The 26,699-nt window shown below is 41.2% G+C and overlaps 1 protein-coding gene across 2 annotated transcripts in view; it reads left to right on the top strand.

The window, feature by feature from the left end:
• LOC123119599 (midasin) overlaps window positions 1-5,098 on the top strand; it is a 38,266-nt gene extending 33,168 nt beyond the window's left edge. Inside the window, exons 56-66 of one of the 2 annotated variants that reach the window (XM_044539471.1) lie at window positions 14-172; window positions 421-639; window positions 1,039-1,326; window positions 1,434-1,568; window positions 1,677-1,883; window positions 1,957-3,624; window positions 3,740-4,021; window positions 4,118-4,297; window positions 4,381-4,479; window positions 4,565-4,690; window positions 4,781-5,098. In XM_044539471.1, the coding sequence (XP_044395406.1) occupies window positions 14-172; window positions 421-639; window positions 1,039-1,326; window positions 1,434-1,568; window positions 1,677-1,883; window positions 1,957-3,624; window positions 3,740-4,021; window positions 4,118-4,297; window positions 4,381-4,479; window positions 4,565-4,690; window positions 4,781-4,813 (3,396 nt within the window). In that variant the 3' untranslated portion in view covers window positions 4,814-5,098. Of the gene's footprint in view, window positions 1-13; window positions 173-420; window positions 640-1,038; window positions 1,327-1,433; window positions 1,569-1,676; window positions 1,884-1,953; window positions 3,625-3,739; window positions 4,022-4,117; window positions 4,298-4,380; window positions 4,480-4,564; window positions 4,691-4,780 lie in introns of both variants that reach the window. The other variant, XM_044539466.1, reaches the window with a different exon arrangement.
• Window positions 5,099-26,699: the final 21,601 nt, after the last annotated feature.

Below are 26,699 nucleotides of genomic sequence, written 5' to 3'. Positions count from 1 at the left end.
ACTTCTTTTGTAGCAATTTTTTGACAATATGCTAGCTATGGCCACGGACACCAACTTGTTGCTCAAAACCTTCAAAGGCTCTCATCATGCCTCTTGTGACAACTTTGAAGTAGAAGTTGCCGCGATGTCAACTCTTTTGGAAAAGTTTATTACAAGATTTTCTGAATCCAAGGTAAGATTTGTTTGTTTCTTGACACTTACAGCCTGCATATGAGCTAACTGAAACCAGGAAAGTTAGGGGGTTTCCTTTTGGTTGTCATCTGAGAATTTATGCCCTGTTTTTTATGCATGCTTCAAATAAGTTGATGACATTGCAATGTGCCTTTTTGGTCCAATAACTTGAGCTGAATATCCTTTGAGTACTATAACTTAGCTAAACTTATCAGTATGTGCATAATAATTCTGTTCTATTTTTTGCAGGATTTATTAGACAAATTCTTAGTTGGATCCAACAATATCCTTGCTGGTGCCCACAAAAATATGCCTCTTGCTACAATGGAGATGGAACAACTTGTTGCTGTGAATTGCCAGCTTGTCAACACATTTAGAGAGGATATACAGGTTTTATCCCACCAGGATGTTGCACTGAGATCTGTGAAGAAAGTTCTGCTCTCTCGTTTCAAAGAGTTACTGGACAAGGTTTGTGTTAATTACCTATATGAATGCTGACTAATGCAAAGGATGCTTTGATGTTTTGAGTGCTGTACTGGTGATATGCTTATTGTTGTTTCCTCTAGTAGTATGCTTAAGAGGTGTAATGCAAAGGATGCTTGATGTTTTGATTGCTGTACTGGTGATATGCTTATTATTTTTCCTCTAGTATGCCTAAGAGGTGTAGGTCCTGCAGAAATGTTACTACTAGACGTCTTCCTATTTTATGCACTTCAGTACACATTTTTTACCATAGCCATTCCCAAATGCAGAAAAAGATTTCTGTTTTGTTCTGATGTTGCACTCATATCTTGCTCATGTATGGATATAGTTATTTGAAATTACCATCTCTTCATTTGGTTCTTAAGCATGCTCAATGTTGTGTAGGGGAAGATAGCAACAGAGAGTTTCTCTAGAGAACTTAAAGACAAGCATGGACTATTCTCTGATGAACAAAAGCCTGAAGATGCATATGCAGAAGCTTTTAAGGAAACCTTCGCACTAGCTGTCGGTGTTGTAGGACATCTCACTGGTCTTGGGAGATCCATTGATGAAACTAAAGAACCCTCGTTAGAGGGGAATATTACCTCCTGGAAAGATATTTTGCATTCGTATGTCATGAATCTTCAAATGGACCATGTCTGTGACGCTGGTGAAAATCTTTCTGTTTTAGTGGTATGTTCCTTCGCCCTTTGTTTGTCTTCTTATAGTGTATGTTCCTTCTCCTTCAATACATGTGGATTATTTTGCTTCGCCATCTGATCCGTATTGTTATCCAACAGAGGAAACTGGTAGACTACAAACCTGAGATGTGTTCTATAATAGAGGCACAGTTAATGCATCTTCGTGTTTTGCTGGGTGTGATCCTGTCATCAGCCGAAGGCATACTTTCTGAACTTTTGGAAGCTCACAGAAGAGTAAGCTTGTCTTTGGTTTAGTATAGTTTGTACTTGTCCTTTCCCCTGTTTTGGTTGTAATGATCCCCCTCCCCCCTTCTCATTGCCTTTTTTCCCTAATGGTTCCAGACATCTGAAATGACTCATGCACTCGGGGATCTTTTTATTTATCTATGTGCGGAGGGGTTTGGTTGCGTCGAAGATACAGCTGAAGATGCTTCAGACGGACAGAAGGATGCAACAGGAACTGGAACTGGCATGGGTGAGGGGGAAGGTCAAGAGAGTGCAAGCTCTAAAATAGATGATATATCACAACTTGAGGGCACCAATGAAATGGTTAGTGTGTTTGAACAATAGTTTTAATCTTAGATTTTTTAGCGAAGCTAACCAGTCTGCTGATATTTAGCAGGATGCTCAGTGTAAGGGAGATCAAACTCCTAAGGATGATGATCAAGCAATTGAAATGGAAGGAGATTTTGCTGCTGAATTAGCTGATGTTTCTGAGAATGAAAGCAATGACTCAGGCAGCGAGGATGAAGACAACTTGGATAGTCAGATGGGTGACACTGGTGATGCCAGTGAAATGGTTGCGAAGAAATCCTGGGACAAAAACGAAGATGATGATTCTAAGACGTCTGAAGAGAAGTATGAGTCGGGTTCATTAGCCAAGGGGGCAGATGAGAATGATAGGGAATTGCGTGCTAAGGACGAATGTCCCATGGAGACAGATACCGTGGAGACAGATGATAACGAGCAAGGCAAGAATAATGATATGGATGATGAACCAAGTGCTTGTGAGGATGCTGATGAGAATACTGATGATGTAATGAACAAAGCTGATGCATATGATGATCGAACAGGACCTGAACTCACTGAACTGGACAAAGAGGATGAGGATGTCAACATGGATGACACAGAACAAGCCGATGACATGGGTGCTGACAATCCTGACAACGAAGATATGGGCCCAGAAGAGGGGCAGCAAGAAGATGATGGTGCAGTTGGGTCAGAAGATATGGAGGAAGACGATCCCACACATGATGGTGACAATGTGGTTGATAATGAAGGGGATGATGATGAAGATAGAAATGTGGAGCCAAACAACATGGAGAAGCAACAGTTGGACAAAATCGAGTCACTTGTACATCCTTCACAAGGTATAACACCCAGCCAATTGGAAACAGACTCTAACAAAGAATCTGAAGCAAACTTGGCCAACAGCATGGACATGAGCAGTGGAGTTGCTCCTTCTGTAGATTTTTCAAATAATCAAGTGCCTAGTCTGGAAATCTCTATGCCCAACTCTGGTGAAGGTTCAAGAAATTTGTCCAACTCCAAGCCAGAGCTGCAGCCTGATGCTCCACCATCACACATCAAGCAGACAAATCCTTTCAGGAGCATTGGAGACGCATTGGAAGACTGGAAAGAACGAGCAAGAGTCTCAGCTGATACCCAGGATCATCAACCAGAAACTGGACACCATATTGATGATGAGAGTGCTACTGAATTTCGTTATGTGCCTGAGGGTGAGCAGAGCACCTCACAAGCATTGGGTGACGCGACAGCTGATCAAATCAATGACGAGCTGCAAGTCAGGCAACCCATGTTAGATGATGAAACCCGTGCCCAAGTGGAGCAACCTGATGAGAGGATACCCGGGGATAACAAGCCTGAAATGCCCCATCTTCAAACTTCACAATCACGCGTCAACAAGTCCGAAAGTGCCAACAGATTGGAGAGAAGAGATATTCAGACTGATGCATCCATTGAGGATTTGGTTCAAGATGAAATAATTGACACTTCTGGAGATGTTGTTTCATTCAAGCAGCGTCTGACAGATGACAGGGTAGTTCAGCTGGATGCCCTAACAAGTGACAGGGAGATGGCTACTCAGATGGATCTGGACATAATTAATGAAGAAACGGGAAGGACTATCATGGACTGGAGAAATCTCGAATTGGCAACCATGAAATTATCCCAAGAACTGGCAGAGCAATTGCGCCTTGTCATGGAACCAACTCTTGCAAGTAAGCTTCAAGGAGATTACAGAACCGGAAAGAGAATAAACATGAAGAAGGTACTTGTATTCTCTTTGCCCTTTGTCAGTCATAGTGACATGCTCCTCCTCCTTTTCTCTCGATGTCCCTCTCAAGAATGTGCACTTACACACACATTATTTTGTCTTCTGTCAGGTTATTCCATATATTGCAAGCCAGTTTCGCAGGGACAAGATATGGTTGCGACGAACTAAACCCAATAAACGAAATTACCAGGTGGTTATTGCTGTCGATGACTCACGAAGCATGTCCGAGGGCAAGTGTGGAAAAGTTGCAATTGAAGCATTAGTTACAGTTTGCCGGGCCATGTCGCAACTTGAGGTTGGGCAGTTCGCAGTTGCAAGTTTCGGGAAAAGAGGGAACGTTAAAGTCTTGCATGATTTTGATCAGATCTTCAATGCAGAAGCTGGAGTCAAGGTACGGCATCTCGTGTGCTTTTGTCAACTATAATGGAGTAATACTAACGTCTCTCTCTCTCTCTCTCTCTCTCTCTCTCTCTCTCTCTCTGTGCAGATGATCTCTAGTCTGTCCTTTGAGCAAGACAACAAAATTGAGGATCAACCAGTTGCTGATCTCTTGATGCATCTGAATACAATGCTTGATGCTGCTGTGGCAAGGTCGCGCACGCCATCAGGGCAAAATCCACTTCAGCAACTCATACTTGTAATATCTGATGGAAAGTTCCATGAAAAGGTATAAGCACTTTCCTTTCATATTTGCTTATGGATTAAACAATGCTTATTGTTTTAGTGCTGAAGTTCACTCTATGGGAGCAGGAAAATTTGAGGCGCTGTATCAGGAATGTTCTAAACAGAAGGAGAATGATTGCATATGTACTCCTAGATAGTCATGAGGAATCCATTATGAACTCACTGGTGTGTACTTCAATACTTTCACTGACATGATTTTGCACAGCCATTAATTTAGGTAGTTTAAATTCTGACGGCATTTTCTTTCCAGGAAGCGTGCTATGAAGGAGACAAACTAATCTTGGGAAAATATATGGACTCATTTCCGTTCCCTTACTATGTTATGCTGAAGAACATAGAAGCGCTTCCTCGTACACTGGCCGATTTGCTCAGACAGGTATGGAGCAACACATATTTTTGGCTCATTTCATTACTTAGTTAACAAATGGATGCTGGATTCATATCTCTGCTGTTTTCTGCTGCGCAGTGGTTTGAGCTGATGCAGGGCGCGAATGAATGATCTTTGGGGACGTTGCCAGCTTGTCAAATTGGTAAGGGAACCCGTAGGTGTAAAACCATGGGCGTTCTCTAGGTTCATACTGGAACAATTAGTGGTCCAAAGTCCGAGTTTTGTACAAAATACACACCTGTTGTAGCTTGTTTTACACTTCGGAACAAATTGTTGTGTAAAGTTTCATTTGTACGAGATATGCTACATTTCCATGTATTGACTCGTGAGAGGTCAGATTTTGAGTAAAGCGCACATTGTATTACCAAGGGATCAATGCAAAATTGCTTGCCACCATATAGTTTACATTTTCATCATGCAACACTAATCTTGTGCCCAGGGCCGGTCCTAAGATTTCGGGGCCGGGGCGAAAACAAAACTTGGGCTCTTTATGTATAATGCATGTTTTGATTGTTTAAAACGCGGGTTGCATTTAACTTTTTAACAATGGAGTGCGAAACTAGTCGACCTGCTTTCATGATTTAATTATGTATATTACTTTTGTTAAGATTTTTCCAAGTTATTTGCGTGCATTGTACTATATTTCATAGTTTGCCACCGAAAAATTATTTAAACGACTCTTTATGGCGCACAGCTAGAATTAACTTCATAATTTGCAATGCTAAGATTAATTTTGCCACCTATTAGATTAAATCCACCATGGATTCTGTAATTAATTTTTGCTCAGCTATTATCATTATCCATGGATCCTAGTAATTCTCAAACCTTGTATTTCATGGATCACCAACACAGCCAAATTATTTAGTCAGAAGGCCGGACAACTGTGAACCAACCTGTGGTTGGGATGGTTAGGTGGATAGTGGTATCCCCAGCCCACCAGAGTTCTGGTGCTCGCATTTATCCTGGATTTATTCAGGATTTCCGGCGATACGCTTTCAGTGTGAGGAGACTTTGTAAAATCTCAAGATGATATGCCGGCTCAGTCTCTCGGAGGTGCTCATGAGATAGGGTGTGTGGGTGTGCGTACATAGGGTGAGTGTATACACGTGTACATGAGCGCTTGTGTCTGTACTATGCTAAAAAAAAGAAGGCTGGACAACGATGTTGATGAATCAAGAAGATGCTTACTTATTTTCTTGTCCAAAACTGCCTCTCGAGATCGGGGGTATTGTTACTCCTGTCCATGCTGACGAACATGAAATCACCCAAGCCGCCATTGGAGGAGAAAGCATTGGTGAGGCCTCCGCGGGAGGAGGTTGCGGCGGCGGCAGTCGTGCATGGATATGCGGATAGGTTATTTTTGAGGGATTGATATGCTGCTAGGTCGATTGCTCATGTCATCGTTTGCGGGCCTACGCGAGGGAAAGGGAAATTCCACTAATTCAGGAAACCGCCATTGGAGGTTGTGGTAATTCCACTAATTCAGGAATCGCCATTGGAGGTTGTGGTTGCGTTTAAATCTACGCAAGGGAAACGTACTAGCACGGGATCAGTTATTTCACGGGCCTTTTTTAGGCAAAGTTTTTTCACTGATCTGGTGGGTGGTTGCGTTTAAATCTACGCAAGGAAAACGTACTAGCACGGGATCAGTTATTTCACGGGCCTTTTTTAGGCAAAAAAATTTCACTGATCTGGTGGAGAATTAGAGTTCTAAGTTGAAGGAGTTCTTTGCATGTGAATCATTGGATTTGGCTTGACTTGTCGTTTGAGTCTATTGCACCGTAGAGGATTTTTTTAACTATGGTTCAGAAACGCCTTGATCCCCATATAAGTAGCACAGGATGAGATTTTGTTCACACTATTAATCTTCTGTTTACACGGCGAACGTCACCAGTCTCTTGGATCGTAGAGGATTTTTTAACTATGGTTCATCGTGTTACGAAACGCCTTGATCCCTATATAAGTAGCACATGATGAGATTTTGTTCACACTGTTAATCTTCTGTTTACATTGAGAATCCTCTGTTCCTGTTAGAATTAAACAACATTCTATGGTAATTAAAACACAACCTCAAATAGGTATGAAAGATTTGTTTACTGAGGATACGGTTCCAGTAATCCAAAATCACCTACTCAATTGACAAGCATAGCTTTTATAGCAGCTTTATCCGCTTGAAGTCGCGAGCCATACAAAAAGAATTGGAAAAGGGATGACGCAAGAGCAGCGGGAGGTGACTTAGCAACATCAGTCAAATGACAAAGACATTGTTTGTGGAGAAAGAGGTGGCTTTTCCCGGATGAAATGAAACATTTGATTTGTGTAACAGGAGAAAGATTTCCCACTCCTTAGCCATAAAGCAGGCAGTATATCAGTCGTTAACGATCTTACCGGGACACATCCAATTGAAACTAGAATCCCAACCTCCTTAGGAGCAGGAACAAGGAGAAGCGCGAACCCCCAGAATGTATCCTAATTTTTGGCCTAATTCTTCTTCTTCTGATCGATTCAACCCCTGATAAAAAAGATAGACCTTGGTTCTTCGCGCCTGCGGCGTTTTCGCCAGACGGTCTTTGCCAGTTTCAGTGGACGCAGAGCCAACAAGTGCAGTTTTTTTAGAACAGCTAATCCCGGAATTAGCAGGCTGGTATGTAAAGTTTCCTGCTCCAGTTGGGAAAGCAAGGGCCCTAGTTTCGTTATTGATTCTCGTTATGGTCGAATATGAATGAATCCTGGAATGGAATAAAAACATGAGTCAAATGCATCGTAGTCCCTCAACAAACAGTCAACTAAGAAAAGAGCAAGTTCCCACAGGCGAAGAGCTGCTTCCGAGAAATCTTTTACCCCCTTTACGCCCTTCGGGGCTGCTAACAACGAGCTATATGGGGAAATAACCAAGTTTCAGGGTGGGGGTCCACATTTCCTTGTCATTTGATCCTGAAAGATTTATCCACGCTAAACATTCACCCTAATATGCACAGTATGTGTTCAATTTTTTTGCCAACTCCCATAGTTAGCTGTGCGTGTTGTGGGAAAACGGTTGCTGGTTTAAAATTATGTGCGAAGACTGAAAATAACATAGATGATTCACGCTAATAAGCTGTGTATGCTGTGGGCAATTATAGGTTGGTCTAAGAGAAGCATAAAATTCCATCAACTAAACTGATTGCAGCTCAAGACTGCAATTACATTGCACTCCTAGTTCATTACACAGTCCCATTGTAACATCCGAATTTTCAATTTGGATGTTATACATAGATCATCATATGCATATCATGTTTATTTTCGCATTTTGTTGTGATCTTAGAAATCTTAAGCAACTCAAGGACCCAAGGAGAGAGTTGGATGTTTCACAAAATTCATATTTGAGTTTATTTCAAATTTAAAGAGAGGATCAATTTGATTTTAATATTTTCCTCTCCAATTATTTCCAATAATAAAAATAAATGAGAGAAGATAATATGACTTCTTCAATCTAAGAGAAATATTGGAGAAAGAATTTACAAATCAAATTATTATTTGTTCGTATTTTATTTGAATTAGAATTTTTTTGCATATTAGTCCAGAAAAATGTTCATCTTGTCCTAAATATTAGGTTTGGATGGTGAAAATTGTTTATGGAATTTTTAGAATTTCTCTCTTCGGCGATTTTTTTAAAAAAAAACTTCCCGGACCGACTAGGCCGAAACCCAGCCAGCCCAACTCGCCCGCGCAACCGCAACCGCCTCCGCCGCCGTGCGCGAAACGGACTCCGCTGGAGTCCGGAGCTGCCCCGCCCCCGGCGACCCCTTCTCCAAGTCGGAGAGCCCCCCCCCCCGGGGGGGGTCCTTTACAAGCCGCCACCAGCCTCTCGTTTCTCCTCGCCAACCCTACCGCCCCGCAGCCTCGCCTCCCGCCGTCGAGCGCCGCCACCGCCGCCGCTACCCCCGACAGCGCCCCCGTTGCCCGCGCCACCGCACGCCGTCGCTGGAGCCACCGCGCCGTCGATCCGATCCAACTCGCCGCCGCCAGTTTTCTTTGTAAACCGGTAAGAACCGCCGGTTCGACCATTTTTTTTCGGTTTTAGGGTTTAGATCGGGTTAGTTTCGTTTTTGCTTATTTAACGAACATTCGTTCGTTTTAACGAACGGTTTTCATTAGTTTAGTTCTGTTAGCGAACGTTCTCGCAGTAGATTTTTCTTTTTAGTTTATTTTCGGCCAGGGACCTATCCGCAAATAGTTTTCTCGCAATTTAGGCCCTAATCTTAAAACTAGCGTAACTTTTTACTCGTTTGTCCAAATTAGATGAAACCAGCGCCTAAATCTTCGTATCGATCTGTTCTTTCTAGTTAACCAACTTGAACATGATTTTTCTACTATAAAATTTGAGTTTAGTTCAGATTAGTAAACGATCTTGTTTCGTTCGTATTTTGAGTTTCGTCTCTCCGTTTGAGTTGTTTCTTTTTGCAAACCATAGCTAATCACATGTACCTATTGTCAAGATCTAATCTATATGGTAATAATGCTGTTAGGTTTTACTTTTGTTAGTTTAAGCCGTTTGCTTGTTTCGTGTTTGATTTGGATCTTTTCTTGGTTTTCTCGTTGTTTCGTTTAAGTGATTTCTTATGTATGCTACTGTTTGTCTACTCCATATTACCCGGAGTGCGAAGCTTGTTACTACGAATCTCTAGAGTTTGCAGATCATCAGCAAGGCAAGTTACACTTTGATCATACTCTTCTATACCCAGTTTTTACTATGCATTAGTATTACCCCTCAAACATTTCAATGAGTAGGATTGGGAACATGTGGTTTGGTTGTAGTACTTGAGGTAGGAACCTAATACCTTTTGATCACCCCGGGAATATGCATTATGCTTATTATTGCTTAGCCATGCTTGTAGACGGGGATTGTATCGTGATTCACATGGAAGTTTTGAGAGTTATTAATCTTGGATAACCTTAAGGTGGCAACTTTAACACACCTCTGGGTGGATTGGTTGAGGCACCTGGGGAACCTAGTGTTGTCTATTTAGGAAAATCCCGGAGTACCCGTGTGATTTTTTCCTTCGGTTTGCCACCCAGGCTCAAAGGGATCATATGATATTTCATGCCTAGAAACTTCGTGTGCAGCCACAAGCCATTATGGGCTCTGGCATAGTTGAGTAAGTTACGTGAGCTCTCGAAGAGGTGGACTAGCAGATGTAGGGGAAAGTAGGTGTACCGATCTGCCCGGAGTAGATAGTGAGTGCTTCAGAAAGACTATGTCTCGATCATCCGATCATGGATGCGGTCGAGTCTTGTGGGAAAAAGTGCGCAAACCTTATACGCTTTCAGTGTGAGGAGACTTTGTAAAATCTCAAGATGATATGCCGGCTCAGTCTCTCGGAGGTGCTCATGGGGTAGGCTGTGTGTGTGTGCGTTCATAGGGTGAGTGTATACACGTGTACATGAGCGCTTGCGTCTGTACTATGCTATAAAAAGAAGGCTGGACAACGATGTTGATGAATCAAGAAGATGCTTACTTATTTTCTTGTCCAAAACTGCCTCTCGAGATCGGGGGTATTGTTACTCCTGTCCATGCTGACGAACATGAAATCACCCAAGCCGCCATTGGAGGAGAAAGCATCGGTGAGGCCTCCGCGGGAGGAGGTTGCGGCGGCGGCAATCGTGCATGGATATGCGGATAGGTTATTTTTGAGGGATTGATATGCTGCTAGGTCGATCGCTCATGTCATCGTTTGCGGGCCTACGCGAGGGAAAGGGAAATTCCACTAATTCAGGGAACCGCCATTGGAGGTTGTGATAATTTCACTAATTCAGGAATCGCCATTGGAGGTTGTGGTTGCGTTTAAATCTACGCAAGGGAAACGTACTAGCACGGGATCAGTTATTTCACGGGCCTTTTTTAGGCAAAGTTTTTTCACTGATCTGGTGGAGAATTAGAGTTCTAAGTTGAAGGAGTTCTTTGCATGTGAATCATTGGATTTGGCTTGACTTGTCGTTTGAGTCTATTGCACCGTAGATGATTTTTTTAACTATGGTTCAGAAACGCCTTGATCCCCATATAAGTAGCACAGGATGAGATTTTGTTCACACTATTAATCTTCTGTTTACACGGCGAACGTCACCAGTCTCTTGGACCGTAGAGGATTTTTTAACTATGGTTCATCGTGTTACGAAACGCCTTGATCCCTATATAAGTAGCACATGATGAGATTTTGTTCACACTTAATCTTCTGTTTACATTGAGAATCCTCTGTTCCTGTTAGAATTAAACAACATTCTATTGTAATTAAAACACAACCTCAAATAGACATGAAAGATTTGTTTACTGAGGACACGGTTCCAGTAATCCAAAATCACCTACTCGATTGACAAGCATAGCTTTTATAGCAGCTTTATCCGCTTGAAGTCGCGAGCCATACAAAAAGAATTGGAAAAGGGATAACGCAAGAGCAGCGGAAGGTGACTTAGCAACATCAGTCAAATGACAAAGACATTGTTTGTGGAGAAAGAGGTGGCTTTTCCCGGATGAAATGAAACATTTGATTTGTGTAACAGGAGAAAGATTTCCCACTCCTTAGCCATAAAGCAGGCAGTATATCAGTCGTTAACGATCTTACCGGGACACATCCAATTGAAACTAGAATCCCAACCTCCTTAGGAGCAGGAGCAAGGAGAAGCGAGAACCCCCAGAATGTATCCTAATTTTTGGCCTAATTCTTCTTCTTCTGATCGATTCAACCTCTGATAAAAAAGATAGACCTTGGTTCTTCGCGCCTGCGGCGTTTTCGCCAGACGGTCTTTGCCAGTTTCAGTGGACGCAGAGCCAACAAGTGCAGTTTTTTGAGAACAGCTAATCCCGGAATTAGCAGGCCGGTATGCGAAGTTTCCTGCTCCAGTTGGGAAAGCAAGGGCCCTAGTTTCGTTATTGAGTCTCGTTATGGTCGAATATGAATGAATCCTGGAATGGAATAAAAACATGAGTCAAATGCATCGTAGTCCCTCAACAAACAGTCAACTAAGAAAAGAGCAAGTTCCCACAGGCAAAGAGCTGCTTCCGAGAAATCTTTTACCCCCTTTACGCCCTTCGGGGCTGCTAACAACGAGCTATATGGGGAAATAACCAAGTTTCAGGGTGGGGGTCCACATTTCCTTTTCATTTGATCCTGAAAGATTTATCCACGCTAAACATTCACCCTAATATGCACAGTATGTGTTCAATTTTTTTGCCAACTCCCATAGTTAGCTGTGCGTGTTGTGGGAAAACGGTTGCTGGTATAAAATTGTGTGGGAAGACTGAAAATAACATAGATGATTCACGCTAATAAGTTGTGTGTGCTGTGGGCAATTATAGGTTGGTCTAAGAGAAGCATAAAATTCCATCAACTAAACTGATTGCAGCTCAAGACTGCAATTACATTGCACTCCTAGTTCATTACACAGTCCCATTGTAACATCCGAATTTTCAATTTGGATGTTATACATAGATCATCATATGCATATCATGTTTATTTTCGCATTTTGTTGTGATCTTAGAAATCTTAAGCAACTCAAGGACCCAAGGAGAGAGTTGGATGTTTCACAAAATTCATATTTGAGTTTATTTCAAATTTAAAGAGAGGATCAATTTGATTTTAATATTTTCCTTTCCAATTATTTCCAATAATAAAAATAAATGAGAGAAGATAATATGACTTCTTCAACCTAAGAGAAATATTGGAGAAAGAATTTAAAAATCAAATTATTATTTGTTCATATTTTATTTGAATTAGAAATTTTTTTGCATATTAGTCCAGAAAAATGTTCATCTTGTCCTAAATATTAGGTTTGGATGGTGAAAATTGTTTATGGAATTTTTAGAATTTCTCTCTTCGGCGATATTTTTTTAAAAAAAACTTCCCGGACCGACTGGGCCGAAACCCAGCCAGCCCAACTCGCCCGCGCAACCGCAACCGCCTCCGCCGCCATGCGGGAAACGGACTCCGCTGGAGTCCGGAGCTGCCCCGCCCCCGGCGACCCCTTCTCCAAGTCGGAGAGCCCCCCCCCGGGGGGGGGGGGGGGGGTCCTTTACAAGCTACCCCCGACAGCGCCCCCGTTGCCCGCGCCACCGCACGCCGTCGCTGGAGCCGCCGCGCCGTCGATCCGATCCAACTCGCCGCCGCCAGTTTTTTTTGTAAACCGATAAGAACCGCCGGTTCGACCATTTTTTCGGTTTTAGGGTTTAGATCAGGTTAGTTTTGTTTTTGCTTATTTAAGGAACATTCGTTCGTTTTAACGAACGGTTTTCATTAGTTTAGTTCCGTTAGCGAACGTTCTCGCAGTAGATTTTTCTTTTTAGTTTATTTTCGGTCAGGGACCTATCCGCAAATAGTTTTCTCGCGATTTAGGCCCTAATCTTAAAACTAGCGTAACTTTTTACTAATTTGTCCAAATTAGATGAAACCAGCGCCTAAATCTTCGTATCGATCTGTTCTTTCAATTTAACCAACTTGAACATGATTTTTCTACTATAAAATTTAAGTTTAGTTCAGATTAGTAAACGATCTTGTTTCGTTCGTATTTTGAGTTTCGTCTCTCCGTTTGAGTTCTTTCTTTTTGCAAATCATAGCTAATCACATGTACCTATTGTCAAGATCTAATCTATATGGTAATAATGCTGTTAGGTTTTACTTTTGTTAGTTTAAGCCGTTTGCTTGTTTCGTGTTTGATTTGGATCTTTTCTTGGTTTTCTCGTTGTTTCGTTTAAGTTATTTCTTATGTATGCTACTGTTTGTCTACTCTAGATTACCCGGAGTGCGAAGCTTGTTACTACGAATCTCTAGAGTTTGCAGATCATCAACAAGGCAAGTTACACTTTGATCATACTCTTCTATACCCAGTTTTACTATGCATTAGTATTACCCCTCAAACATTTCAATGAGTAGGATTGGGAACATGTGGTTTGGTTGTAGTACTTGAGGTAGGAACCTAATACCTTTTGATCACCCCGGGAATATGGATTATGCTTATTATTGCTTAGCCATGCTTGTAGACGGGGATTGTATCGTGATTCACATGGAAGTTTTGAGAGTTATTAATCTTGGATAACCTTAAGGTGGCAACTTTAACACACCTCTGGGTGGATTGGTTGAGGCACCTCATTGTCCACATCATCAGATAGTACCTATACGATTGTCAGCGATTGATGAATTCATCACCGACGAGTTTATGGCCCATATCAGATCCGACCCGTTAACAGCCTGCAATAGTTTGGGACAAATTATGGCCCATAACAGATACGACCCTTTAATAGCTAGTGTGCCTTTGGGCCAATTGGGGGCCGCCTGCTTTGCTCTTCGACCTGTTAATAGTCCGTTTAATAGTTTGCCCCGATATTAGTTTCAGCCTGTTAGCGGCCCTGTGTACACATGGGCCTCCTTCGGCCCGGTTTCACTTTCAGCCATTTAAGGGCCCGAGCTAGGGGGGGGGAAGGAATTCAAGAACTTTACCACATACTCTTCTTCAAGAGCATTGCCTTTATTCTACATTTTGTTAAGCGTAAGTATAGATGTGATAATATAGGAAAAATGGAAATTATTAAAGCAAAGATGCAGACTATAAATGTAAGTATAACATACATGCAAAAGGCACTGACAAGAGCAATGCAAAGCTAAACTTCTTCAGTAGCATTGGTTTTATTCAATAGTTTTGGCAGTAGTAAATATATATGTGATGTGTAGAAAATGGAGGGCAAGGGAATAATATCCAAAGTTTACATGAACAACTAGCTGACAATATAAGTCCAGTGTTGAAGGACAATAGATACTTACAAGAACAATGGAGAGCAAAACTTCTTCATAACCATTGGGTTTATTCTACATTAATGTAAGCATCAATATAGATCTGATCACATTCGTATTTGAAGAAGTAGCTTTGGACGTATGATTTGTGTGTTGTTTAGCTTCAAGAGTGGTCTGTTGCTAGTACGACACAAAGCACCTACGCAGATCATAGTGTAGATATAATGGGAAAACCCTAAGCATCACGAGTAAAATTAGGAAAGTGTAACTTGCTGGAAAATATGTGCTAATATTGCCGGAACGACTAGAAAGGCTTCGGATACCAACCCTCTACAACTGAAGGCACAATACTGTTACTATCAGTCCAACTCTCAAAGGTGACACATCTCCCAGCATTTACTGGATATTATGGCAGACCAACACAAAGAGTTGAAAGCGTCCATGACAAGCGACCGAATAGACCTATACACTGCAAATGTCCCTGCTCCTCTTCACTATAAGGAACATATTGTACTACTATTATACTACCTCTGTTCCTAAATACAAGTCTTTGTAGAGATTCCACTATGGATCACATACAGATGTATATAGATACATTTTAGAGTGTAGATTCCCTCATTTTGCTTCGTATGTAGTCCATGGTGGAATCTCTACAAAGACTTATATTTAGGAACAGAGGGAGTATTTATTAAAGAACAACAGAAGAGGAGCATGCTAAAGAAGAGCAAGCAGATTTTGGATAATAAAATGTTCATTGCCCACACATGATGAACCAGAGTGCATAAAGAATGCAACTCCCTGCTGTCCCTCGATATGTGGCACACGTGCTTTTCAAAAGGAAAGTAGGAACATTAGCTGACCAATTAAACATTCTCTGTTTTAGTACAACATGTCAACATCATATGAGATTCATATTTGAGCAACTAAGTTTGGAATTAAGAGTAGCATGTTGTTTAGCTTGATGGGTTGAGGAGCACTGCTTGCACGTCTCGAAGCACCTACGGTGATGGTACTGAATATATGGGAATGTCTTGACGCAAGTCACCTGACTTCTGTCATTTGGGTCAGTCGACCATTTCAGGCGGTTGGATGAAGATCCTACGTCTCCTAACCCTTCTTCTTCCTCGCCTCTTATTCTTCCCATACAGACCACCGCACGGGCCGTCGGCCGAACCGCCATCCCCTGCCCTCCCCTGAACCGCCCACCATCTCCGGTCTTTCGGCGCCCCAACCATCCCTCTAGCCAACCCCACCCCCACCCGCCCACCCACGTCAAGTTTTTCCTCCGGTGAGGCCCCACCATAGCCCGACAACCGCCCCCCCACAACCACTGTCCCCACCTGAAACCCTAAGATAGATAATGGGGAAGCCCCTGGCGAGCCCCTTCCCTCCGGCGAACTCCGGCGAACTCCCCAAAATGGACTGACCCCAAATTGAAATTCAGCCGACTGTCATTTAAGCTAATGCGGAATATAAAAGGGGAAAACCATAAGCATTGTGAGTATAGTGGTGAGCGTGCCAAGGCGGATCTGAAGGTGCAAACCGGACAAAGGCAAATTGGCGACCAATGTTTGGTTTCAACTAACAAGTAAGATTCTAAGTGATGGAAAAGAAATCATAGTAAAGCAGTGGTGATCTATTTTCTTGCTGAGATAAGTAACTTGAGCAGATACAAAAGAGTACCACCTCTGGTGTGGCGCCGTGTAAGCATCTGCTGAGACATTGAGGGTGCTGCGGTAGCAATGGCTGTCGGCGGCGTGGAAGTAGATCTAGGAGGGCGGATGGTGGCAGCGAGAGAAATATCCTGGCACGATGGACGAGACGGTCGTACGAGCAGCCTCGACTAGGTGGACGACGGCGCAGATGAAGTGAGAGGACGCGATGCAAGGATCCTAGTCTGAAGCCGTGGATGAGGGAGGTCGATCTCTTGTAATGGACGACGGTGTCAGGGTATCAACTCCGGCATGGTGGAGGAGGACGATGATGGATGGGGTGGCGGACGGAGGAAACTAGGGTGGAGATGGTGTTTTGGCGCCCACGAGGTGCGAATGGGGAAATGGAGGGAGAGAGGTAGGGGTAACCATGTCTTCAGGACGCGCTTGTCTCAAATGCGAGGAAATTTACAAACTTAGCCCCCGTTTACAATTTCCTACATCACAACAACATTGGTCGGTTGGGGATAGGACCGTAATCTCGCATACATCGAATATTTGCCGACGGAGATTTCGGCCGAGGAGAAACTGTGTGTTTTGGCGCCCATCGTGTATGAATTGGGGTGTGAGGCGATTTGAGCCGAGGAGAAACTGTGTTTTGGCACCCACCGTGTATAAATCTAGGTGAGACGCGGTTATGTCTTGTTTGAGTGAAATTACAAGCCCCCCTTATCGAAACCTATAGAAATCGAGTCGATTGGTTTTACGTGTGAGGGATAGGCAATAATTTCCATCTTCCCGGTTTTGGTTTCGGGCGGTTACTGCGAGTTACGCCGCTTCATTCAAACTTTTGGAGAAAAAGATTGCACGTTTACCGTTCCAATTCAATTTGAATCCATTTTGTATTCTATTTTTTCGGGTAGGATCCATTTTGTATTCCAATACAAATCTATATACATCATTTTTTATATATACTTTCAAAAGCACAACACCCTTTATACATAAATATGGTTTACAAATGGCATGATATCATATTCATAAGGCTGAATCCATCTTAGTTTGACTTCTCAAATATTTGAAACAACTTTATGTTGAAATCGAATGTATGCACCCTCACTAACCATCTCCAATTAATGTGTGTTTCATGCATTTTTTACTTCTGAAACAGTATAATGTGTTTGACACACACAACACACACACACACACACACACACATATATATATATATATAGTGTAATCCCGTTTAGACATTAATTGCATATAAACCATGCATTGTCTCTAATTAATTTTTTTATGGATCACTAATATTGATAAACTAAATAACATTACACGTGTCCCCAAATTCAAACGAATATGCATGTTTGATAGACCAATTTTTGTTATGACATTTATCAATGTCCTAATCTCTAGTTTAAATATTTGAATCCCCTTTAATCCAGATATTCGTCTCATATAGCTATCACTCATGCTTATATATCCCTCTAGACCTATACGCCTTCAACATCTCACGGGTATCTCTCGTGCTACTTGTATGTCGACAACAATCTTTTATCTTCATAACATACGGATGGTACTCTCTCCCTCGACCTTCACTCTATCTCTCGCGAAGTATATCTCGCTCACTTTTACTATGTGTCTCTAAAGATGATTCCCCCTGTGAAATATCTTTCTCTCACACAAACACAAACTTCGTCTGCCGGGGTCTCATTTCTCTCTACTATTCCCAACTATGCCACTCACACACTCCCTCTCACACATAGATGTCGCATACTCCCTGTGTATTCGTAGCTACAACTCCCCCTCTTAAATATATCTCTCTCACACAGAAATGCAAACACCGTCTTGCAGGGTCTCGAGGCGGAGCTGCAGGAGGACAACGACACGGGGGCGGCGGAATAGCAGACCATCCTCGAGTCCATCCAGTCAGAGGCTGAGGTGGAGGCCAACCGCCGCTTCCACCGCCAGTGGGAGTGGGGGATCAACGAGATGTTCGCCAAAATGGAGTAGGAGCAGGAGGAGCTGGCGTTGCAGCATGCGGTCGCCTACCCATCTCCGACGACGAGTAGTGTGGTCTAGTTTAAGTTACGTACTTAGTACTAGTTCTACTATTGCATCGTATGTATTATTTGAGATATCCAGTAGTACTCCTCAATGTAAACTGCTTTTAAGATGAATGAATGAAAGCTTGGCGAGTGCCTTTTGTTTGTTAAAAAACATAATTCTAATATTCCCTCCTTTCTTGTTTATAGGGCGCATCTAAAACAAATAGATTTCCATTATACTCAGACTTGAAGGGCTTTGAGTCTCACGCTACATTTATTTCATAGAGGTAAGAGAAAGGAAATTTTAGTGGTCATGCATGCATCTTTTGTGCTACTCGGTAGTACTACTATATTAGGGTTGACCGGTCGCTTCCCGCGGACGTGCCCGGGTGGTGGAAGAGGAAGGAGAAGGGAAGCATGCTGTGGAGTAGTACGCTAGTTGCAGCACGAGCTCCAAGGAACGTTCATGCAAAACAATGCATAGTACACTGATGGAGTGACATATCTAGAACATGTAGGCTGTAGTTTGACAGCCTACTGCTCCGCCTCGCATGGTGTTTGGTCACACAAGATTTGCATGCACACATGTCTGATGTCTACTATGCAACTTTATTCTTGTAGACTCGTGTTGGGCCTCCAAGCGCATAGTTTTGTAGGATAGTAACAATTTTCCCTCAAGTGAATGATCTAAGGTTTATCAATCTGTGGGAGGCGTAGGATGAATATGGTCTCTCTCAAACAACCCTGCAACCAAATACAAGAAATCTTTTGTGTCCCCAATACACCCAATACAATGGAAAATTGTATAGGTGCCCTAGTTCGACGAAGAGATGGTGATAAAAGTGAAATATGGATGGTAGAAATATATTTTTATATGAATAAATAAAAAAAGCAAGGTAACAATTGATAAAACGGAGCACAAATGGTATTGCAATGCTTGAAAATGAGGCCTAGGGTCCGTACTTTCACTGGTGCAATCTCTCAACAATGCTAATATAATTGGATAATATAACCATCCCTCAAAGTGCGATGAAGAATCACTCCAAAGTTCCTATCTAGCGGAGAACATAAGACAAAATTGTTTGTAGGGTACGAAACCACCTCAAAGCTATTCTTTCCGATCGATCTAACTAAGAGTTCGTACTAAAATAACACCAAAGAAAATTCAGATTCATAATATTCAATCCAACACAAAGAACTTCTAAGAGTGCCTTCAGATTTCTATCGGAGAAACAAAGACAAGAACGTGCATCAACCCCTATGCATAGATTACCCCAATGTCACCTCGGAAATCCACGAGTTGAGTTCCAAAACATATATCAAGTGAATAAATACGATACCCCATTTTCACCACGAGTATTCATATGCAAGACATATATCAAGTGCTCTCAAATCCATGAAAGTATTCAATCCGATAACAACGAAATCTCAAAGGGAAAAACTCAATTCATCACAACAAGATAGAGAGGGGAAAACACCATATGCTCCGACTACATTAACAAAGCCCGCGGTACATCAAGATCGTGACATCTCAAGATTACTAGAGAGAGAGAGATTAAACACACAGGTACTGGTACAAACCCTCAGCCCCGAGGGTGGACTACTCCCTCCTCATCATGGTGGCCGCCGGGATGATGAAGATGGCCACCGGTGATGATTCCCCCCTCTGGCAGGGTGCCAGAACGGGGTCTAGATTGGTTTCTCGTGGCTATAGAGCCTTACGGCGGTAGAACTTCTGATCTAGGGTTTCCCCAAGGGTTTTTGGAATATTTGGCAATTTGTAGGGCAAAGAGGGGGTGCGGGAGGCCACCGAGGTGGGCACAACCCACCTGGGCGTTCCTGGGCCCCCAGGCGCGCCCGGGTGGGTTTTGCCCCCCTCGGGGCACCCCCCAGGTGCTGTTCTGGCCCATTGGATGTCTTCTGGTCCACAAAATATCCACAAAAAGTTCGCGATGTTTGGACTCCATTTGATATTGATTTCCTGCGATGGCAAAAACAAGCAAAAAGACATCAACTGACACTGGGCACTGGTTCAATAGGTTAGTCCCAAAAAAATGATATAAAGTTGCTATAAAATGATTGTAAAACATCCGAGAATGATAATATAACAACATGAATACTTCATAAATTATAGATACGTTGGAGACGTATCAACATCCCCAAGCTTAATTCCCGCTCGTCCTCAAGTAGGTAAATCATAAAAGAAATAATTTATGAAGTGTGAATGCTAGCAAAGTGCACAAGTTTGATCAATAAAAATTTCAATCACTTTTCCTAGCATCATAATAGCAATTCTTTCTCATAAAACTTCTCATTTTCAAGTAGCAACCAATTCACATGTTAAGGTTCAAACAATGAATTCTCTTGAAACTCAACAACCTATGTTCTCAGTCAGCAAACAATTGCAATTCAACTTATTCAACAGAGTCTAAGTAAGAGCTCCAGATACTCAACCATCATATAGTCTTCTATGATTGCTAACACTCACCGCATACACATGAGCAAAACGTTTCAACCGGACACATAGAAAGATATGGGCTTATAATTTCGCCTCCCAACGTATTCACCTCAAGGGTGATGTCAACAATAATAACTCATGCTACCCATGTCCAACTGGATATATGTGCTTACATCTTTCCTCACCACATGATGCTTGCCAAAGGAGAAAAATAAAAAGGAATAGAGAGAAAAACTTTGACTCTTTCATAAAAGTAAATACATAAAAGTAAAAGATAGGCCCTTCGCAGAGGGAAGCAGAGGTTGCCATGCGCTTTTTGATTGTATGCTCAACCCCTTAGTGCAAAAGAATGTCGCGTTATACTGCCCATTGTGATGGCAACCTTTATTATGTAGTCTATCGCTTTTATTTCTTTCCCATCAAAAGTTCGTACAATGCTCAATTTTCTCTTACACTAAATGATACTACACTTTTAGAAGCAAGTTTTATTGCCTTATTGCACCGATGAAAACTTACTTGAAGGATCTTGCTCCATCCTTAGGTAGGTATGGTGGACTCTTGAAAATAAGATTTGGGTTTAAGGGTTTTTGGATGCACAAGTAGTATCTCTACTTGGTGCGGAATTTTTGGCTAGCAAAGATGGGGGGCAAGCACCACATGTTTAAGGATCTATGACAATATAACTTCTATGTTAATATGAACAAAGATAAATCATTACGTTGTCTTCCTTGTCCAACGTCAACAATTTTGGCATATAATATTTTGATGAGGGCTCACAATCACAAAAGATTTCCAAGATAGTGTATTTGCATGTGAAAGTTCTCTTCCTTATAGTAATCATCCAAAAATTGCTTGTATGACCAATATTGTGATTGAAAAGCTTCAAAATATTTCACTTTATAACCCCAATGTGAAGCACAAGAGTAAGTGAAGCACAAGAGTAAATGATAAGCTACTCCAGAAAGATATAAGTGAAGATCAACCGAGTAGTTAAGTAAATGGGTAGCTATTTGAGGACTTTCTCTTATTTAGAAACTTTCATATCTAAGTATTTTATTAAAATAGCAAGCCAAACAAAACAAAATGACATTTCAAGGATAGCACACAACATGTGAAGAAGCAAAAACTTAGGCTCAACCGGTACTAACCGATAATTGAAGAAAGGTGGGATGCCTACCGAGGCCTCCCCAAGCTTAGATGCTTGAGACTTCTTGGAATATTAACTTGGGATGCCTTGGTAATCCCCAAGCTTGAGCTTTTGTGTCTCCTTAATTCCTCTCATATCACGGTTTCCCTAAATCTTAAAAACTTCATCCACACAAAATTCAACAAGAACTTGTGAGATAAGTTAGTATAAACCAATACAAAAACTTTATCATTCTCCACTGTAGCAAATCACTAAAATTATTATTCAACATTGCACACTAAATGCCTCTGCATATTTAATACTTCTATCCTCAAATAGAATCATTAAACAAGCAAACATATGCAAACAATGCAAACATAATAGCAATCTGCCAAAATAGTATAGTCTGTAAAGAATGCAAGAGTATAAATACTTATTCAACTCCAAAAATTATAAAGATTGACCACACTGTAGAAAATTTATCAGAGATTACTGTGCAAAAAGTTTCAACATTTTATCACATTCTGACTTTTCTAGGGAATTTTTGCAACAATGGTAAACTTTCTGTTTTGAAACAGCAACATTGCAAACTTGGAAAATAAGCATGGTGAAGGCTATCCTTGACATTTTTATTGAAGTAAAAGATGCAAAAAATTATTATAGATAGCATCAAGAAAATCCTAACAAAAGAAAATGACGCTCCAAGCAAAACACATATCATGCGACGAATGAAAATGGAGCTCCAAGTGAGGTTACCGATAATGTTGGAGACGAAAGAGGGGATGCCTTCCAGGGCATCCCCAAGCTTAGTTGCTTGGATATTACTTGAATATTACCTCGGGGGTGCCTTGGGCATCCCCAATATTAGGGTCTTGTCACTCCTTATTCTTCTCATATCGATATCACACCCAAAACTTCAAAACTTCAATCACACAAAACTTAACGGAACTTTCGTGAGATGGGTTAGTATGATAAAGAGCAAACCATTTCACTTTGGTACTGTCAAAGACAAGATTCATAATTGTTTCCACACAATTCCTACTGTAGCATATCATTTCCACAATTTATATTGAGCAATATAAGCCATAGAAACTAGAAAACAAGCAAACTATGCATCGAAAAAAGAATCAGTCAAAAAACAGAACAATCTGTAATGATCTGCACAATAACCATACTTCTACTACTCGAAAAATTCTGAAAGATTAGGAAAACGTAGAGAATTTGCATATCAATCATATTTAAAAAATTCAGTATTTTATCACATTCCAGTGAATTTAAACAATTATGTTTCTGGAAGTAAAAGTTTCTGTTTTTGCACAGATTCAAGTCAACTATTGATACGTCTCCAACGTATCTATAATTTTTGATTGTTCCATGCTATTATATTACCCGTTTTGGATGTTTATGGGCTTTATTTTACACATTTATATCATTTTTGGGACTAACCTACTAACCGTAGGCCCAGCCCGTATTGCTGTTTTTTTGCCTATTTCAGTATTTCGAAGAAAAGGAATATCAAACAGAGTCCAAACGGAATGAAACCTTTGGGAGCGTGATTTTTGAAACGAACGTGATCCAGAGGACTTGGAGTGCAAGTCAAGAAGCAGCCAAGGCGGCCACGAGGGTGGAGGGCGTGCCCACCCCTACAGGGTGCGCCCCCCTATCTCATGGGCCCCTCGGGCGGCCACCGACCTACTTCTTCCTCCTATATATACCCACATACCCCGAAAACATCCAGGGAGCCAACAAAAAACAATTTCCACCGCTGTAACCTTTTGTATCCGCGAGATCCCATCTTGGAGCCTTCGCCGGCGCTCCGCTGGAGGGGGAATCGACCACGAAGGGCTTCTACATCAACACCATAGCCCCTCCGATGAGTGGTGAGTAGTTTACCACAGACCTTCGGGTCCATAGTTATTAGCTAGATGGCTTCTTCTCTCTTTTTGGATCTCAATACCATGTTCTCCTCGATCTTCTTGGAGATCTATTCGATGTAACTCTTTTTACAGTGTGTTTGTCGAGATCAGATGAATTGTGGGTTTATGATCAAGTTTATCTATGAGAAATATTTGAATCTCCTCTGAATTCTTTTATGTATGATTAAGTTATCTTTGCAAGTCACTTTGAATTACCAGTTTGATTTGGCCTACTAGATTGATCTTTCTTGCAATGGGAGAAGTGCTTAGCTTTGGGTTCAATCTTGCGGTGTCCTTACCTAGTGACAATAGGGGTAGCAAGGCACATATTGTATTATTGCCATCGAGGATAAAAAGATGGGGTTTATATCATATTGCATGAGTTTATCCCTCTACATCATGTCATCTTTCTTCATGCGTTACTCTGTTCTTATGAACTTAATACTCTAAATGCATGCTGGATAGCGGTCGATGTGTGGAGTAATAGTAGTAGATGTAGGCGGGAGTCGGTCTACTTGTCGCGGTCGTGATGCCTATATACATGACCATGCCTAGATAATCTCATAATTATTCGCTTTTCTATCAATTGCTCGACAGTAATTTGTTCACCCACCGTAATACTTATGCTATCTTGAGAGAAGCCACTAGTGAAACCTATGGCCCCCGGGTCTATCTTTTATCATATAAGCTTTCAATCTACTTTTATTTGCATCTTTACTTTTCCAATCTATATTATAAAATACCAAAAATATATTTATCTTATCATACTATCTCTATCAGCTCTCACTTTCGCAAGTGGCCGTGAAGGGATTGACAACCCCTTTATTGCGTTGGTTGCGAGTTCTTTGTTTGTTTGTGTAGGTGCGTGGGACTTTTGAGGAGCCTCCTACTAGATTGATACCTTGGTTCTAAAAAACTGAGGGAAATACTTATGCTACTATTGCTGCATCACCCTTTCCTCTTCAAGGAAAACGAACACAAGCTCAAGACGCAGCAAGAAGGATTTCTGGCGCCGTTGCCGGGGAGGTCTTCGCTCAAGTCAAGACATACCAAGTACCCATCACAAACTCATCTCCCTCGCATTTACATTGTTTGCCATTTGCCTCTCGTTTTCCTCTCCCCCACTTCACCCTTGCCGTTTTATTTGCCCTCTCTTTCCCAATCTCTCTCTCTCTTTCGCTTGCCTTTTTCTGTTTCCTTGTGTGTTTAATTACTTGTTGCCATGGCGCAAGATAATACCAAATTGTGTGATTTCTCCAATACCAATTATAATGGTTTCCTTAGTACTACGATTGCTCCTCTTAATGATGTTGAGTCTTTTGAAATCAATACTGCTTTGCTGAATCTTGTTATGAAAGATCAATTCGCCGGCCTTCCTAGTGAAGATGCCGCTACTCATCTAAACAACTTTGTTGATTTGTGTGATATGCAAAAGAAGAAAGATACGGATAATGATATTGTTAAATTGAAGTTATTTCCGTTTTCACTTAGAGATCGTGCTAAAGTTCGGTTTTCGCCTTTGCCTAAAAATAGTATTGATTCTTGGAATAAGTGCAATGATGCTTTTATCTCTAAATATTTTCCTCCCGCTAAGATCATCAATCTTAGGAACGATATTATGAATTTTAAACAAATTGATCATGAGCATGTTGCCCAATCTCGGGAAAGAATGAAATTGATGATTCGCAATTGCCCTACTCATGGTTTGAATTTATGGATGATCATACAAAATTTTTATGCCGGTTTAAACTTTGCTTCTAGAAATCTTTTAGATTCGTCCGCGGGAGGCACCTTTATGGAAGTCACTTTAGGAGATGCTACAAAACTTCTTGATAATATTATGGCTAATTATTCTCAATGGCACACCGAAAGATCTACTAGTAAAAAAGTGCATGCTATAGAAGAAATCAATGTTTTGAGTGGAAAGATGGATGAACTTATGAAATTATTTGCTACTAAGAGTGCTCCTATTGATCCCAATGATATGCCTTTGTCTACTTTGATTGAGAATAATAATGAATTTATGGATGTGAATTTTGTTGGTAGGAATAGTTTTGGAAACAATGCTTATAGAGGAAACTTTAATCCTAGACCGTTCCCTAGTAATTCCTCTAATAATTATGGAAATTCCTACAATAATTCTAATGGTAATTTTAATAAGATGCCCTCTGATTTTGAGAATAGTGCGAAAGAATTTATGATCTCTCGAAAGAATTTTAATGCCTTGCTTGAATAAAAATTGCTCAAAGTTGATGATTTGGCTAGGAACGTTGATAGACTTTCACTTGATGTTGATTCTCTTAAACTTAGATCTACTCCTCCTAAGCATAATATCAATGAGTCTCTCAAAGCCAGGAGAATTTCCATTGATGAGTGCAAGGAAAGAACCGCTAGATTGCATGCTAAGAAAGATTGCTTTGTAAAAGCGTGATCTTCTAGTTTCAATGACAATAATGATGAAGATCTTAAAGTTATTGATGTGTCCCCTATTAGATATTTATTTTGCAATATGAATCTTAATAATAATGGGACCGAAGATGAGTCAACTTTAGTTAGAAGGCGTCCCAATAATTCGGAGTTTTTACATCTTGATGCGAAATTTGGTAAAAGTGGGATTGGAGAGGTTATGACTTTAAATAGCATTGAACCGACTATCTCGGATTTCAAGGAATTTGATTATGATAATTGTTCTTTAGAAGGTTGTATTTCCTTGTTGCAATCCGTTGTTAATTCTCCTCATGCTTACAGTCAAAATAAAGCTTTTACCAAACATATCGTTGATGCCTTGATGCAATCTTATGATGAAAAACTTAATTTGGAAGTTTCTATACCTAGAAAACTTAATGATGAGTGGGAACCTACTATAAAGATTAAAATTAAAGATCATGAGTATTATGCTTTTGTGTGATTTGGGTGCTAGTGTTTCCACGATTCCGAAAACTTTATGTGATATTCTAGGTTTCCATGATCTTGATGATTGCTCTTTAAATTTGCACCTTGCGGATTCCACCATTAAAAAGCCAATGGGAAGGATCAATGATGTTC

Source organism: Triticum aestivum, chromosome 1B (genome assembly GCF_018294505.1).
Source record: "Triticum aestivum cultivar Chinese Spring chromosome 1B, IWGSC CS RefSeq v2.1, whole genome shotgun sequence".
In the NCBI taxonomy this organism is placed as follows: Eukaryota; Viridiplantae; Streptophyta; class Magnoliopsida; order Poales; family Poaceae; genus Triticum; species Triticum aestivum.
This window is presented reverse-complemented; position numbering and strand designations above follow the sequence as displayed.